We start from the raw sequence: 18,605 nt of genomic DNA, 5'->3' as shown, positions 1-18,605 counted from the left end.
GGGGGGGGGGAGGAGAGGGGAGGAAAGACAGAAAAAAATTGTAAAACTATTTTTGTTCACTTCTGAAAGGTAAAACCACTGATTTGCCCCATGGGGCATCGTCTGAAGAGCAACTGTCTGGCTTCCAGGACCCCAGAGACACCTGACTGAGAAGGGTACATGTGGAAGCTGCTGCAGACTAACACACCAACCACAACAGGATCCTCTGAAGGCATCGACATACAGGCCCTGACCAGAAGCACTGATCAGTCTCACTTGATCAACTTCCCAGGACTCAAACCAAAGCTGAATCACACATTTTATTCCCAGTCTCCCTTCAAGGCTGCTAAGACTGAAAAATAAGAATCTTTGCTATCCTACAGCATCTCAGCATTACTGCTACTGGGTCAGAAAGATGCTGTAGTCAAGGTTCCTGCAGGTAGAAGTGTCCTGATGCCTTTTCTGAAAGACTGAGATTATCGTGCACATCTGCTTCATCGGCTTCCTATTTTCTGGGCATTAAAACTCAATTCAGTTGGCTTCTCTGGGGAAATTCTGGCAGCACAAGTGGAGATTTAGAGCTGTCAGATAAAGTAACTACTGGCATGGAGGAAAGCATAGGAAAGCAGCAGTTGAGCACGCACACAAACAGCACTATCTTCACTAAATGCTTGAAAGGGATGGGAGATTTGCAAACATGAAAAAGAAACAAGTGCCTATTTGCAAGCTTTAACATTTCTGTAAGCCACAGGCTTGATCTTTGAGGGTCCAGCTTCAACTGTATCCAAGCCTGCTTTCCTATTGCTCCAAGCACCTTGGAAATTAGATACAAAAGGAACAGTAAAGGAGACAGAGCTCCCTGTCCCTGCACAAACCCACCAAATCCAAGCTCTACAAACCCTGACCCACTCAACTGTTTGTACCACTTTGGTCAGGACAGATAAGATACTTACCAAGGCAAAGTTATGTAGAACCACAGCTCATTAAGAGCTCCTTTTGATGCAAAGTTTTAACCCACTCGCTTTAGCTACACTCAACACTCATCATGCAGCAACTGCCAGGGACACCCAAACAACCACCTGCCTTTGGCCAGCCTCCAAGCTCCTCACATTACTGTGAAAAGTAGCAGCGAGTGTATGCTATTGATCTGAATTAGTTCTCATGATAACAAAGACGACCAACAATTTCTTCATGAACGCAACCAAATAATTCAGTGTTGCTTGATGCAGAGCCATGGACATGTGGGTGGCACTGCACTAGTCCCAAAGTCATCACTAACACTACACTTGCTCCATCACTCACACTGCCCTGCCTCCACCTCTCCTCCATCACCCTTTCCATCACAGGGAATATCACTTCAGACATGCTTGCTAGGACATGTTCAATTTAAGTTTCTAGGGAAAGGTTTGGATTTAAGTGATGATAATCTGCTCTGGAAGTTGCTTTTAGAGCTTGTAAGCTTGGTCCTTTCAGACTGAACCAGCCTGGATTTACTATCACAGGGGAGGCTTCTCCTTTCACCTCTAAGAAGCAGCGGTCCTTGGGCTGGATGCTGCAAGGGCTTACTTCAAGCTGCCCAATGCTGCTCCCTTTCTTTGCTTTCCCAGAGAGAGATGAATGGTTTTGAGGAAGAGCACAGAGATTTGCAAGAGAACGCAAGTTTTTTTCCATCCTCTATATTAGAGAAGGCCAAGAATCTGGATTCTTCAGCACAACAGATGCCCATTTTCTGAGCTTTTTTTTTTTTCCTCCCCAAGCAAGGCTCATTTAATCTGTTACTGTCAGCAGGTTAATTATTTTAACTGCTGTACCAGAAATGCGTACTTAGAGCTGGCTAGCTAAACTCATTTAAAATAAAAAGCATATTGGCAACTGCAGCTCTGCTTGGCCTCCACTCCCTTTCCTTAATTTGATGCTGTCCAGTGGAATTGCAAACTTTCAGGATGCAAGCGGATGCAGAGCTGTTTGCTGGGTGCTTTGCACGTAGCTGGCCGGAGATAAGCAAACTGCCATACAATGAAAGAGAGATCAATGCAATTGCACATGGGTTCAGTTGTTTGCCTGCTGCTTGTCATAAGCAACATCAATATGTTTTCAGCCTGTTGGGTTTGAGATTTATGCCAAAAGCATTGAACTGCTCAGTTGGGAAAGATCTGCCAGAAAACCTGGGAAATAAGGAAACACCAGTATATCCATTTAAACAAGGGGAGGGGAGGGAAGACAAACCAGACTAGAAGGTCCCAAGGTCACACAGATAGCATTGAAGAGCAGGAAATTGAATCAGGATATGTCCTGTTAGACAAGGTCCCCAACCTCTCCAGCACCTCCCAGAGCACAGACCTAGTAGCCCCAAGGTGTAAACAGCCCACTTAAGTGTGAAAAGGTCTTGAGCTTTGAACTGTTCAACCATTAGCTAGAAGAGCACACCATCTTGATCAAGCCAGTGCTTTCTAGGAAGACAGGACAGTGATCCCCCACTAGACCTTGGTGCTGCCCCTGCCCCACCCCGTGATATTGCAATAAATGTGTACTACTATGCCGTTTGTTAGTCTTGTCTACACCAAGGAAGCAGTAACTACACCTAAGCAAGCTTTACCCTTGCTGCTTCGAGTGCCAAAAGCTATGAAAACACATCACAAAAGGACCTCAGGACAGTCTGACCTTGCAAGCACCCCAGCTCCCAAATAGCCTAGTCCATACCTGCAATAGAGCTCACAAAACTCCATCTTTCCTCTTGGTTACATCAGCCGGTCTACAACTGCTGCAGCCACATCTACAGTGTAACTGTCAGTCCCATCAAGGGAGTTTGCCAGGAAGCAACAGAGACCTCTGCAGTGGGGCATCAGCTGCAGACTTGCAAGAGCCCTTCACAAGCATGGCTTTAGCCAGGAACAGTATTCTTATCTCTAAAATTAGTAGCTAAACTGGTGAAGCTGGAGGGGGGAATCTGTGGAGTAATGCATGCATCACAGCTGCAGCTATAGCAAAAAGTCTATAGAGTCTACTGACACACTTGATCTGTAGATCACTTGATGTGATGAGGACACAGCTGACTATTCTACCCCTCACAGACACAGCAGGAACCATCTTGACAACTGCTGAGAAGATATCAGGCCTTTTCACATCCCCTTATGTTTTAAAAATAATATGTTGTCATTAAGCCTAGGAGACCAAGGAAAAGCAGTCTTGGGAGACCGCTCTGAAGCACCAGAGCAAGCATGAGAGCAATACTCACCATTTTAGGAGGAGCCAGGACTAATATCACAAATCTTACTTCACAGGAGTTTTCACCCCAATTTTGAGGCCTCTCCAGGCGGCTGATGCAAACGTGACGTCGCTGAAGGGACTTTATAGTGCAACTGTCAAGGAAGATGGCATTGTCATACATGACACTATGACACATGGCACGCGCTGTCCTGGTGCGCAAGATTTATAAACACACATTGCAACTTTGAGAAACATCAGTTGTGAAAGGATCACTTCTGAAGTCTTAAACAGTGACTTTAAGTTACTGCTAGCCCAGTTCTGGTAACTGTTCTGCAGAATTTGACATCCATGTTTTTATAGGAAATAGCTTTCAGGATTTCAAGGTGTATTCTCCCTCTTCTCCCATCTGCTTTTTAATAGCCAAAAAAACCCAAATATCAAAAGATAGAGAGTGCAACATACCTAGTACTTGCAATGTTACAGAAACTTCTACGAAAAAGCCGTCTTAGAAAGAAACCAACACCTACATTATTGGAAAGCAGTTTACACTTCATTTCATTTCACCTCATCTCCCAAAGTGCTGTTGGAAACACTAAGGCAAGGTGCCAAACCAACGTATTTCCACTCAGGCAGATCTCTGTTTGAATGGCTTTCCCTATTTACTCTCAGCTGTTACTTTTCCCCTCTCTGGTACAGGTGCATTACAGAAACCAAGCTGACCTCCTTGCTCAAGATCCTGAGAGGCTGCAGCAGGCAGGATTACTGCTCAGAGGGAAACCCTTGGCTGCAATCCAGCCGGCCCTGCTGGGCACGTGATGGCTGTTTGACTGCCATAACGCAGACTAGCAACAAGCTGTTTTAAATAAACACAGAGATCATCTTTGTAAGCCATGCAAGACAAGGTCTGTCTCCACCCCAGGATATTTAAACGGGGCTGCGATGTGGGTAGCCATCATTTTTTCTTCTGGAAAACTCTGCAAAAGCAGCAAAGTAGCTTGGTGCAGTTGCAGAAAGCTGCTAACACCAATCTGGACTACAGCTCTCCTGTTCCCATTAAAGGCACCTACTACTTCTCAACTTTTCTGAAAAGCAGTGGTGAAATATATACACAAGGCTTGCTATTGACAATGAAAGAGGTATGGAAATGTGTTGTCCTACCTCGCAGTGATTTCTTAATTTTTTTCCCTTTTTCCTAATTCAAAGCTACTTTGACTGCTTGCTCCCTTTTATTTATCTAGCAAGCACCTGTCACAGTCCTCTGTGTTAGGAAGGTCCATCTCTCCTTTAACTTCTCTTCCATAATCCTAGCCCATTTCTTTCCTTTTAAGATATATTCTTACACCAATGCACCCTGAAGGTTGCTCCAGTAACGGCTCCCGAAGATCTTCAGCTGGAGATGCACTAGTCAGGAGCACATTATATTTTCTATTAAGTTCTTAATAACTTGCATTAAAGAAGTCACACCACCAAGTATTTTCTTATTGAATTTGACTTCCTGATCACAGGGTGGAAGCAGCCTACTTACACATATTAATCTGACAAAGGCATTTGTCTGAGAGCAACCAAACAGCTTAATTAGCACAATATAGGTCATGAGTAAGATGACAGTGTTTCATTTATTTCCTAACTCCCCTCCACCACAGCCCCTTGTCCTTTTCATACTTGAAGCAGGTTTGGAAGAGAAAGATCAAGGCAGATCCTAAGGTTAAGAACATATCTCTTCTAAAGTAATAGAAAAACCAAGTGCAAGCTATTTTCTCAACTAAATCTGTAATTTGGATCTGCAACAATCCTTGTCCTTCTCTCCCAACGGATCAAATGAGCCCAGACAACAGTGGTTTTCACAAGCAAATGAAAGCCCTCTGTAGCAGTCTTGCTATGGCTGGATGGCACACAAGCCTCCTTGTGTTACAGTTCAACAAGCCAATGGGGAAGATACAGGAACTCCAGTCTTCAGACTAACAAGAGAACCTTCAAGTGGTTCAACACTTTCAGTTCTCTCACCTTCATCCACCTGAACTAGCCACCAACAGCTAATAACATTATTATAATATCACCCTTATGTTGAGCTCTGTTCTCAGCATTTTCACACCTCAGCTCTTGAGCTTATCAATTAATTTGTTTTGTAAAGGAAGGCTTTTTGGGCATTTTGAAACATCATTTCCATTCCGGAGATGGCCAGAAGCACATATCAGATACTTATTGCTTACAGCTATACTAATGCTTTCCAGACATCACCCCTTTCCTACCCTGTCTATCAAGCAGCACCTGACCTAGCAAGAAACTACTGAAGTACAAAAGCATGGCCAGAGAAGACTTATTACAGGGCAAGAGCTGATCACGCCAGCACACGCCCCGGTGCCTGAAGTGGGGCAGGATATTAAGGCATGCACAAGAACATAAGTTTGTATGTGTTGCGGAGGTGCAAGTTACCAGCCATCTCAGCAGTGCTGCTCAGCAGTAGCTGCTTGTGTGCTCCTACCCCATTTGAGTAAATCCAAGAACTGAAACCTCACAAAAACAGAATTTCAACTTGCTTCTACCCAAGGCAGGAAAGCCAACGTGCAAGAGCCCTGCTCCCCTAGCTGCAATACGTGAAGTCATGTTGCAATATAGCAAGTTATCTGGAAAAATCTATTATATAGTGCAATACTTAAGCAAGCCACATGTTCTTCTGTAACTAGTTTTCTCCCTGAAGTAACAGGGAGTTATGTTTCAGCTCCAGTAACTTGTCTATAAGGCCGTGCTTTCCAGAGATGACAGTCCTGCCAACAGTGCCAGTCCACAGGGCTACAACATCACTTCAGCTCAAGAGCTTTTTGGGTATGGAGGGAAATCTTGACTCTAAAAGGTTGTTCTTGGTTATGGGATTGCTTTCACACACAAGTTAATTTTCCTGGCAGCCATGCCAAAACTTTGTGTGTCTCTAAATCAGGAGTCCACTGTTTTCTTACCTTAAGGGACTGAGAAAGTGTGCAACAAGATGATCTTGGAACTCTTAGGCAGTACTAGAAAATTTAGCAACAGTGAGCACATTCACAAGACACCAAGAAACCCACTGTCATCATTACCCATTTTTATCTGAAATAGTTTTATCCACAGTGCTGGAGTTTGAGACTTCTCAGACCTATGAGACAGTTTCTTCCAACTTTTCTGTAAAGAGTTCTATTGACACTGACACATGCATCTGAATCCCAGTATCACACCAGTAAAACTGAGACACTGAAGAATTTCCAACCTAATTTAGGTCAATGCACGGACACAATTCAGTTCAATAATGCCTTTACAAATCAGGCTGAGTTCGTTTAGTGAGGGTAAATCAGGGTAAAAACAGATTCAAACCGGTGCCACAGGTGGTCTGATGCACCCCAGTATTGCTGCACAGAAGGGAGAAACAGTGCTGTTGTACAGAATGCAGCCTCATCTGCACTGAGCCTGGTCTTGCCCTGTTATATCCATTTATTTGGGGGGAAATAAAATTATCTCAGTACTTCTAGAGCAAGGCCAAGTCACTTCTGCCCATGCATCATTCAGCATCTCAAGATTTTCTTCAAGTTTAAGCCATTATTTAGCTGACTCAAATCCTATTCCCTGGTGTAGCACTCAGAGCTCCCACTTTTGTTTTAATTACAGAATCCAGATACAAATAATGCAAACCAAAACTGCAGTCCCTACTAGACTTGTGCAAATATTTGTAAAGGACAAAAAAAAATTATTTGGCTTACATTGAGAAGTCCCAGTTATACAAGACTACAGGTAAAAATTAGTGTAGTTCAGGCCAAGAGGAAAGTAACTTTCAAAATGAAGCAACTTTTTTCAAGTAGCACTTAAGTAAATTCCCACTAAGAAAAAAAAATAATCCCCAAAACCTGAGAACTAGCATGACATTTTCAGCTGACTCTAAATCAAGTCTGGTTTGGCCAAAGCCTCCAAGTTCCCTTTTGGTTTGAGTTGAGCTAAATTTGTTTCTCCTTTGGTTTGGCCAGAAAGCTGAAAAATCTATTTTCACCCAGTATTAGTCACACAAGGAATGCTGGGCTATGATTTAATGAGATGCCAGGTTGTGTTCTCAGCAATTTTATCTTGATCCTCCAATAATTGAGCTCATAAAAAGGGCATTTAAATTACAGCAGACCTTCCTGCTTCGCTGTTGTCCTCTCTTTCCAGGCTGCATATCTTAGGGGCGCTGAGCGTGGCACTCTGATGGTGAGAACTGGCAATGCTCCACCGAAATCACTGATACACCGAGTCACACACGCCACAGGTCTGCCCCACACCCAAGATGTTATCAGAGTAATAACACATTTCTCAACCAAATCATAAAAAGGGTCAAACTATGGAGACCCAAGAGAAACAGAAACCCTCTTTAAACAGGGCAAAAAAGGAAGTCAATTCAGAAGCAAATTATCCTCTGCAGTAAGAAAAAGTGCCCAGCAGAGGTAATCAGCTAGCCAGCCTTTTCCTGTCCCGATGCAGAACAACAATGACACTTCTTGTTCTCATCCACAGCAAATAAATCTTCCTCTGCAGAGCAGCTCCAGGCACAAGCTTTCAGAAACCAGAATTTGCAAGCGAGGAATGAAGCTGTGACCAGCAAGCCAGCTCACCCACAGCTTGGCGCACAGGGTTGTTTCAGCAACAAAGTCACTCCAAGCTGGATATCGTTTTGGAGTGGTAAATGCACTTTGCTGGGCACCAGAAAGACCCATCCTCTCTAGCAGTTAATCTCTTTAAGGGAAAGTATTTTCTACAGGTCAATGCATAAGGAGACATCTCCCCCTCCCTGTACACATGCTGCAGGCACTGAAACGAGTCCTCCTTCTCTTTAACAGATTTCCTTCGGGACCCAAATTCCTAACAAAGGGTTTGAATTTGAGAACTCCTTTTCATAACACAGCACCTGCAAGAGTTTCAGCTCTCCAGCATAACCTGAGACAGCCCAACAAGGGTGGCTAGGCACTTAAAAGAAAATTAATCAGCTCTTTGAACCCAGAGAACACTTGAGAAATGATGATTGTAAATTTTGGAGAAGAAGCTCTTGTTTACAAGACTCCAAATCTTGTAATCATTCCTCTAAAGGATAATATTTGTTTTAAACAGTTGAACTCTTACAATTTCCCAGAGCATTCCCATTTTGCTCTTTGAAAGAAGGGGCAGTATTCTGAGGAATACACAGTAACTGAAGCATCTCTATTTGAAATCTATTCAACAGCTAAATCAGAAGCAACATAGCTTTTCTATAGACCCACAAACCTCTGGGTCTGGACAAACCCTCAAACATGTAAAATAGGTTTTCCATTACTTTTGTTGGGAGATCCATTAGTAACATATTTCACACAACCATCAGTTATATATTAAATCTGAGAAATTACTGCTCTTAACTTTACTCTATTTGAACAGCAGTCTTGCTTGATATCCAAAATAACCTAACAATACCTGTTTCTGAAAGGCTACCTGGGTTTTTCTGAGTTAAATTCCTCCACAGGAATCACTGCAATGACACACTGTATCAGAGTAAGCAATTTTATAACACAGAGCACACAACCCACTAAAACACTCTGCTTACAGAGAAGCTTTTTTCCTCTGCTTTGCCTGTTAAAACAGCATTAGCAAATCAGTTGAATGCACTGAAAATAAGTCCTTCACCAATCCATGTGCCTTATCAATGCAGCCAAAGGAAATGGCTCTTCAACTACTCAATCCAGACTACAAAGCAGCTTGCTTCCATGTTTTTCTAAGGATTCAGCTTTAGAAGAAAGCAATTATATCTATCTCCTGGCAAGAATAATATAGCCTGGAAGATGTGATGCCTGGGGAATTCCACCCAATTCAGGGAGCATTTGTTCAACAACACACACAGCTGGTGTTTCTCCTAGAAGGACACCAAGGACAGAGATCCACCAGCAGTCAGTTAACAGTTGTTTTAACATCCTTAACATTAGATATTCTTCACTCTAAGGGAAGAAGAAAAAAGGCATTTACCTCTCCATTTGTCAGAGTGAAAGAAGCAATTAGGCGTGATAGAACTGTGCTTGTGATGAGAGCCACTTCTCCATATACTCTCCATTGGATAAGGGCAGGGGAGGGGCCTTCCCTGGGCTTTTTGAGCCACAAAACTGTGCAACACCAAAACCAACAACTTTCACAGGGGCTTGTTGCCCACCTTTCCTGATCCAGACATGCAAAGCATCCAGTTACCCCCTCCAGATCTGCATCATGGTATGCCTGCATGGTTCATGAGGAACTGAGTACCTTCCTGGCAGTACATCTACCTGCTGCAGTCATTGCATGCTGGAGGGGTACCAAAGTACCTCTCTAAGCTCCTAACAGCAGAGCTTCCTCATGCTAAATAACTGAATAAGTCTGAGGATAATAGTCCAGCATTCCCCATTTTGGGACAGGTCTGGCTATCCTTCATCCCAAGATCTCTAATGAAACAATCAACCAGCAGTTTCACAGTGAAGCAGCAAGAGATCTCCATGCCAGTTTGTGTCGTGCTGTTCTGGCGAATACTACGAATAGGAGAAAGAAAAAGCTATGTCCATGGTTTCTAAGGTACGAGATCACATCTTTGACTGATGTAGCTAATCTGTAACTCTGAAGATTTGCTTTCTAGTTAGAAAACCATTGTGTACACAAATACCTAGCAACTTACTTTCTTTTAGAGCTGAAGAGAGCTGGTTAGTGGGGCATGCAGTACTGTGCTACTCTCCGCTACACAAAATTTTAATGAAGTCTCAAGGTTTCCATAAGCTTATGTGCCCTGAGTATGGTTTAAGCAAGATCACGTTTTAGTCACTCTTGACAAAAAGCAGCCCTAAAGCCTGTTGTGAATCGGAAACCAGTTGTTTTCCTGGACTTCAGTGGAACATTCAAACCTTGAGATCTTCAATTCCTCAACAGTTTGTACTGTCATGTGGCTATAGCCCAGATCCATATGGTACATCTGACCTTGCTGGATGCTCAGTAGACCTGAAACTGTCAGGAAAGCACCAATTCCAACAGAAGCAGAAGAGCTATTCCACCCTAGGTTTTCCCCATCACTCTTCCCCCTAAGGATAAGTCAGATAAGAAAAAGCAGCCCTCTTTCCAGCACAGAAGAGGCAGTGAACCAAATTTTTGTGTCCCTTAGGAACGCTTTTTTGTAGCCAGGCTCTGCGCAACACAATGAAAGTCCTACACAAGTTTTTTCTTTCTGACTCTAAGCTAATTTCAGCTTTAATATTTCCCCTTGAAATCAATGCAGAAGCAACACTACCAAAACCGTATCTTTGAGCTGCTCTTCCTCATTAATATAATCCTATGATGATACTCAGACCTATCTCTAGAAATAAAAAGATAAAGTGCACAAAAAAACAGCAGTGCTGATTTAAAATTTAGCAAAGAGTATAGACTATATGCAAGGATAAAAAACCAGCATATATCTTAAAGGTTCTTCCCACTCATACGGAAAATTTTTCCCATGAACAAATTCCTTTTACTTCAGAGTTTTGGAAGTTGTTTTGCAATCTGACTTCAAGAAAAATGTAAGATCTAAAAATATGGTTCACAATCTGTTGCACAATAGCTACAGCAGAAATACAGTACAATAATTAGATAATTGCAGTTAATAACTCATCACTGCTTTCCCACCACTTTCTTCTCCCTCTTTAGCGTAACAAAAGGAAGAAACAAGGAAAGTTTTGCACAAGACACCTTCAGGCTGTAAGCTTATTTTTCAAATCATGTCTTGTCATGGAAGCTAGTATTAATCACATGGATGCATTTAAAGCTTTGGCACACTTTCTACAGAAAGGCTGAACCTACCCTTTCCAGTTTCATGTATATAGTCACAGCATTTGTATCATGACCTCTAGAAATGCTTTGTTAAGTCAATGTTCTCCAAAGCCCTCCATAGAGCCATGTCACATGCCACGGTAGAAACTGCCACCCTCTACCCTTCCTAGAGTAGGATTTACATATCCTTATTGCCACTATGCTACCTGTGGCATCCAAAGTGGAAAAAAACTGCTCAAAAGCTCTTTTGCTTGATCAACACAGAAAGACAGTTTTACTATGTGAACAAATCTTCTTCTTTGTGCAAGCTGCTCTGTACATGCCATGTGTAAGAGTAGAGCTGACAGTAGCACATGCAGCACAGTCATTATCCAGTTCATTTATTTCACAGAACAGAGCCCTGATATGCAATAATTACCTTTTCACATAGAGACCACATCTTTCTTTCATGAGATTAGAAACAAGGGGAGGGGTGGTGTTTATTGGTGGGTTTTTTTGGCTATTTAGTGGTTGTGGTTTTTTTGGGGGTTTTTTCATCATCTATGTCCAAAGCAGAATACTATTCCTTTTTTCCAGCCATAAGCAGAGAGGAGAAGAACTGCTAGTACAAGGAAAGCTATTGTGACAGTTGTCCTACCAAAGTAGCTGTGAAGGCTAAAATGTGTGCACACATTCCCCAAGCCTTTAGGCACCTATCCAACATGTCCTAGTAATTTCTCTCGGAATTAACATGTTTCTTGACAACTTGACTTAGAGACTGCATATGCAAAAAGCAATAAATAAATCAAATTGCATTGCTTTTGTTGACTTGGTGACCCAGGTTCTGGCCTTCCACTGAAGGGACAGTTTGGTTCACCCAACATGCTTGACCAAGACAATAATTTCAAAACCAAGTTTTTGTCAAGTGGAAGCTGGGGTGAAGTCACCGTGTCTCATAAATCCCAGGTAACAGAGTCCTTATTGTCTTAATGGTCTCCTCCAATGTTTAGCAGTGTTGACAATTAATCAGCATCTGAATTGTCGAAGTAGTTAGGGTCTAAATAGTGTTGGAATTTCTGACTTCAATTTTCAGTTACAAAGTTTAGATGTTTTCAAAGGACCCAAGAAATCTTTTGGTACAAGTTCCCAGACTTTGGCAGGCAAAGTAGTCCATGAAGCAGCTTGCTGGTCCCTTTCAGACGTTCCTGTCATTAACATTTCTCAGTAATTAGCATTTTCTGGCTCAAGATTTTTTTCAGCATTCTTAGCTTGTTAACACCAGATTTCGAGAGCTTTCAAGAGCTTAATGCCCTATAGAGACTGTGGTCATCTCTGCCCAGGCTACTGCTTGCTTATTTGCAAAGAGGAGCAGCCCAATGCGAGGCTGAGATCCCACAGACTAGAATGGGTGGGGAAAGCATCACCATCTTAACTTCCAAGGGCACATGCTGCACCTCTTCTCTTCCCAGCCATGGGAAGAGTTACAAGTTGTGAGCAGCCAGTGGATTCTGCTGATCTAACCCAGGTACTTACATGATACAGAGCCAGGACTGCTGATACTGCACCCCTGTGACTGTTGCTGTGACCCCTTGAATTGTATCTGATAAGAGGTGAACTAGGAAAAGAAAAGAGGAAAACATTACAGACTGTCCATGTTTGGTTTGCAGCTGCAAATAACATTTCCTTTCAAATGGAAGCTGAGTACTAATACCAAACATACTTATTTATCTGCACAGTGGATTGAGGCAAGGGTGGGGGGGTGACAGAGAAAGATGGAAACAACTGTCCTGATGCTTTTGAATTCTGTCCTTAAACTATTTACAGCTTGGAAAAGCAGCTGCTTTCTCCTCCCAACATCAACCTACTGCAATATTAGGTTATTAGATTAGCATTATTCACCACATACAGACAGGACTGGAAGAGACATTGTCTTCCAAATCCCCTGCCCTCTCTCCCCCTCTTCCTAATTGCTGTTCTCATATTATTTTATGGCACTGTGTAATTTTTCTTTATTGGCAGAAAGCCTAAAGAGATTATAAATGCAAAGCTCTAAGACAGGTAGCAAGAAGTAACCAAAGCATGAACATGCTTACTACATGCTCAGGACTTGACATATCTGTTAAACAAATTCACTCAGGCTGTGACAGTTACATTTGAGCTGCGATGTACATGTTTGTATATTCATTCCTGTTGACTCTGAAACATCATGGGTGCCTACAGAGAAACAATGCTTAGTTAAGCTTCTTTACATCTTGAGCTAAAAAGGTAGCACTTTAGACTATGCTATGACATTTACTGATAGCTTAAGGTGATATGTGAACCAACAATGTTGGCTAGGGCTGCCCTAGTTGAGTTTCTGGAGAAAAGCAAAGTGCCTCTTGTCCCTTCCAGTGGGCTGGGAGAAATGCAAAGGCTCATCCCTCCCAACCAATTACTCATCCAAAGCAAGCAAAATTCCCTGGCCTGTGTGAATTCGGATGGAGAATCACAAGGCAAAGGAGCCATTTCTGAAGAGACATCATCAAGTGTCTCTTTGCTGAAGAGCATCGGACACTTGTCTGAGAACGACCACACCTAAGGGGTTCAAACAGACAAGACACTCCAGTGCTGTAGACTTCGTACCCCAGAGAACACCACTATGTGTCATCTTAATGAAACAGGGGCAGGACTGCACCAAAACATAAAAACCCTGGAGACACGAGACCCTTCAAACTGAGTCACATGGAAAAATAAAATCCCAGTGTCACATGCAACATGCAAGTCTGGAGACCATGCAGTGAGTGTTCAATGCACCACCAACAGAAAGGATTATTTTAACTGTAACCTGCAGGCAAAAGCAAATCAAGAGTTGATTACCATTCCCTTCTCGTGGGGTCCCTGAATCTGTGAATAAAGTGCTCATGATTTTTTCAAAATTGCAACTTGGCTCCATGTTCTCGGGATCTTCAGCAAAGTGTTTCAGCATCTCTCGAAGAACATCGTCCAAGGACGTGGCTGTTTCATCAAGGATGATGCTGGCTCTGGCCAAGAATCCATCCAGGTCTCGGTGGGCTCTAACTTCCTCCTCAAAATTCTTTAATTTCAGGTACTGTGTTAAGAAGAGGTCAAAGTGTTAGACAGCTATATGTAATACCTAACAGCAAAGGCCTAGGATCTGCATGGTTCACAGGCAGTTTTGCTGAGGTTACTGCCATCCAGCCAGTGATTCTGAAATCACTTTGACCATTCAGATCACATTATAGAAGAAAAGGAGTTTTATGCATTGATGCATATGTATTAGTGCATTGAAGGTTTGAATTTTCAAGGCTTATCCTAACAGAGTGCCCATAGGTGAATGCCTAGACATTTATATCCTGACATAGAAAGCAGAATTAAAAAAATTAGGGTTTTTTTTGCTTAGGATAAAGCACATAAGTTAGCCTAAATGCAAAAATGCTTAACGTAGCATTTAAAATCCTCTTCAAGTTTAAATAATTCAAGACGCTCGCAGTAACATGGGAAAAGTTATGTGGAAGAAAGGGACTCTGAGCTCAGCAGCAGGAAAAATTACCAGCATGCACCTCAGGGCAACCTAAACCAGTTCTTCTCAAACTGGGAACTGTCTCTCCCTTGTGCTCCACTTAGGGAGCCTGAAATGGGAGATGGGGAATGACATCTGACTCATGATCTTTTTTGACACTTCCTAAATTTCTATAGTTTTCACTCCCATAGAAGTTTTATTCCTTTGTGCATAATGGTTAGCTTTGAATTGATGTGTGATGGAGTGGGGGGACAGGGACAGCAGACAGAAGCTGATACTGTCTCAACTCTCTGCTAGTTCGCTCTGCTGTCCCAAACTTGTTGGCCTGGAGATGGAAGAAACAGCCATGTTGTATTACAGAACCTCAACTCCTTTCTGTATTTGTCATCTGTGAAGTTCTTTAACTGAACAAACAAGAGTGTTGTTCCTATTTCAGAGTCCTTGGAAATCCACACACACAGTTAGCACTTACAGTACCGGTCAAGAAGCGCTAACAGTCATAGAATAGAATCACAGAACGGTTTGGGTTGGAAGGGACCTTTAAAGGTCATCTAGTTCCAACCCCCTCCATAGGCAGGGACACCTCCCACTAGACCAGGTTGCTCAGAGCCCCATCCAACCTGGCCTTGAACAGTTCCAGGGATGGGGCATCCACAGATTCTCTGAGCAACCTCTTCCAGTGTCTGACCAACCTCATAGTGAGGAATGCTTTCCTTGTATCTAAATTTAACACTCTCTCAGTTTACAGCTGTTACCCCTTGTCCTATCACTACACACCAATGTCCTGTCCTCTCCTTCAACAGCTTAAGACTGAGTGAGGAAATGGGAAATGTTCTTTGTTATATGGACCTTCCTTCTGACAGGAAGCCACCCAGGCTTGAATTCATGATGTTGAGGACCAGATTGTCAAGAAGCATTTAAACCCTCAGTTCGCCTTAAGCTCAGCAAGAATCAAGCTCTGAATTGCTTTTACAAGTATGATGCCAAGTTGCCTCCCCAGCCAGGACCTTAGCACATTCTCCCCCAAGTTTACTGGACCACCCCAGAGCCCAACTCATGGATCCCCTCCTCTCACACATAACCTCTTTACCTTGTGGAGTGTCCGGGGGGGGGGGGGGGGGGGGGAATGCTAACTTGTCACAAATTACTGTAATTATCACAGCAACTATCAAGTTGTCAGTACACATCCATTGCAATTAGCACTGTTTTACTTTGCATCAATCACTCCTTACACAGCATCCTTAAGAGGGAAGATTCTCTGAAGGATTTCAGCTCCCACCCCCAAGGCTTTGTTACCATCTGCCGGGGGGGGGGGGGGGGGGGGGAATGCTAACTTGTCACAAATTACTGTAATTATCACAGCAACTATCAAGTTGTCAGTACACATCCATTGCAATTAGCACTGTTTTACTTTGCATCAATCACTCCTTACACAGCATCCTTAAGAGGGAAGATTCTCTGAAGGATTTCAGCTCCCACCCCCAAGGCTTTGTTACCATCTGCTCTTAGGAGACAGTGACACAGCTACATTACACCACCACCTAAAAGAGACTGTACAAGTGCAAGTAGCCAAGTCAGTCTCAAATTATTACTGCATTAGAGCAGGTTAAAACACCTACCACCATCTGTAACACTGGTGTTCATGGAGTGACCATATGACCAGCAACCACCTCCCAAAGGTAACTTATTTCGGCTTGTCTGGCATATAGTGTTCAACGTATGAAGTAGGTTCAAACAGCAAAGAGGCCAAATGGCCTAGATAGAGTTTAACAAGGTGGATGTCAGAGGAGGTACCCATGGAGGCACGGGAAAGGTTAAGAGCATCAGGAGCACCACAGTGTCAAGAAGCTTTCAAAAAAAGCAACAGTGGCTTCATGTCACCAGCTTCTCCCGTGTATGAGAGAAGCCACCAGAAGAACAGTGGAAGGAGGAAGTTGGGGGATAGCTGAGGGACAGCAGAAATAAATCAAAGGCTATTATCTGCCCACGCTATCTCAATCAACACTGATCCTCCAACAGGCTGCTCATGACAGAATCGTTTGCTTGTTGTGGCAGGACAGCGCTGTCAGCAGCTTACTGCAAGTCATAAGGGTTCAGCTCCAGCTCTGCCAGAGGCTTCAGGCAATGCCTTGGGTAAATAATTTTCCATGCCTTGGTCCTGCTTTATTCCCCTGCTCCTTTACAGGAAATAGGGGTAATACCCATCCTTATTATCACTCCCATAACATTGGGAAAGATACACACATCAACCATTGCAAGCCAACTAGCCACCATGAAAGGATATAAATACATTACTCCCTGAGGCAAACCAAGATGAAATTAGTGGAAGCAATGCCTCAGATAGCTCAAACAGAACTGTTGCAAGTCAGGACACCCAGTGGTTTCAGGAGAGATTAATGATTGTTCCTTCACAAATATTTTTAGCTATAGTCAGGTCACACCAGGATACCTGATGCTGGAAACTGCTTAGCAAGAAACCCAAGACAGCTACCCGATAGCCGTTTTAATAGCACTGAGTATCCTTGATTATAAAGCTGCACATTGCATCATGGCAAGAACAGAGGCTGTTGTGCCAAAGAAGGGTGAACACATTGAAACAGCCTCCCTGGACTTCAGGCAGGTGTCTTGGCCAAAGTCACACACTCCATCTGTGCATAGAAGAGCTCTCAAAACTCATCAAGAAGGCCCAAAATGCAAATTCTTTGCTGGGTGGCTGCTCTGGAGACCACCTCCACTTACAGGCACTGCAAGAAGCTTACAACAAGGGGCATCTGAAAAACATGTTGTCCTCAGCAGAGCTCTACCTGTGCTGTTGCTATGGTCACTTGGGCCAATTCCTTCAGAAACACACCCTGAGGGTGATTAAATAGTTCAAACCATGTCAAGAAGCTTCTCCTTATTTTTGCTTACCAAGTGCCATGCCAGAGAGCAACCTGCCTGAGACACTGATTGCCCTTCCAGCACTGCTGAAGGGGCAGGAGAACCACAGGCTACCACCAGAGACAGGGACAACATAGCAGGGAAACATCTCCAGACAAAGCTTCTGACCTGACCACTTTTCTGCTAGTGATTCCCCCTTCGCAGACACTTGGAGCCATCTCCTCCATGATTCGGGTCCCAGTTTCCTTTGCATTTTAAGCACAGAATTTCCACTTGTGCTCCCTGGAGGCAAAAACTGGGAATAGTATCTTTTCTCAAGTCCTGCTAAAGTATGCTAGCTCTCTGGTATTTGTTGCTCAACAGGTCACTTAAATGCTCAAGCACAAACTATAGGCAAGAAAAGCAGGAATCCTACAGCTCTAAAAAGGAAAGTAAAATAGAAGAGACACTTACGTGTTTGCAGTTTCCAACTATTTCTTATCAGAGCCAGATCCTGCATTTGGGCTTAGAATTTGCCCTTTAAGTGATTAAGTTCTTAGGTTACTTTCAGTCAAGTGAATACAACTCAAAGAACCTTGGCACTAGTATTAGACAAGACAAATTATTGACAAAGACATTTCCATCCTGGAGCATAGAATAGCTTATTTTAACTTCTATGACTTAATATCAATGTTGACTTTTTTGGTCACTTTGTTTTGGTGGTTTGTTTCGGTTTTTTGTGTGTGTGGTTTTTTTTTTTTTAAACTTGGGAATAAGGTTTCTTCTACGGAAGCTATTACCCGTTTTCCTCCCCCTACTAATTCAGCCTTCTGAAACATTTTCAGCATTTGAGCTGTCTTAGAGGTCTAAAGCAAAGCAGAGTTAGAGAGCCCTCTGGGATTCCCTAAAAAGCCCCCAAGGCTTTACTACATAGATTTAAGAACCCAAGTTACAACCTGGAATATACGATTTACCAGGATCAGTGATGGTACAAGTTTTCACGCGAACACCCAGCCCCTCCCAACCAGCAGATGAAGCAAGAATCAAGACAACTTAAAGCACTGTGAGACATGCCTCACAGCCCCAAAGACCAAGACTTCATATGGTATTTAATATCAACCCACTTCCTCTCTGCATACTTTGTGTACTTTCATAGTCAGTGGTTTGTAGTAATACAGCCTATACAAGTTTTTTTTGCATTTTCACCTTATCATCATTGAGTTACGGTCTCAAGAGCAAGTGTAAACTAAACGTTGTTTCCTAATCGTCCTCCTAGACTGCATGT

General features: G+C 43.0%; 1 protein-coding gene across 1 annotated transcript in view; it reads right to left on the bottom strand.

The window, feature by feature from the left end:
• The window catches only part of SLC4A11 (solute carrier family 4, sodium borate transporter, member 11), a gene marked incomplete at its 5' end in the record, with an annotated part of 79,630 nt that overhangs the window by 37,279 nt on the left and 23,746 nt on the right, over positions 1 to 18,605 (bottom strand). Inside the window, 4 exons of the mRNA XM_010282861.1 lie at positions 3,211 to 3,338; positions 12,475 to 12,556; positions 13,093 to 13,155; positions 13,798 to 14,029. Of these exons, the coding sequence (XP_010281163.1) occupies positions 3,211 to 3,338; positions 12,475 to 12,556; positions 13,093 to 13,155; positions 13,798 to 14,029 (505 nt within the window). The remainder of the gene's footprint in view (positions 1 to 3,210; positions 3,339 to 12,474; positions 12,557 to 13,092; positions 13,156 to 13,797; positions 14,030 to 18,605) is intronic.

The sequence above is a fragment of the Phaethon lepturus genome, unplaced genomic scaffold, assembly GCF_000687285.1.
Source record: "Phaethon lepturus isolate BGI_N335 unplaced genomic scaffold, ASM68728v1 scaffold8370, whole genome shotgun sequence".
NCBI classification, from domain to species: Eukaryota; Metazoa; Chordata; class Aves; order Phaethontiformes; family Phaethontidae; genus Phaethon; species Phaethon lepturus.
Note: the sequence above shows the minus strand (reverse complement) of the source record. Positions and strands in the feature narration are given on the sequence as shown.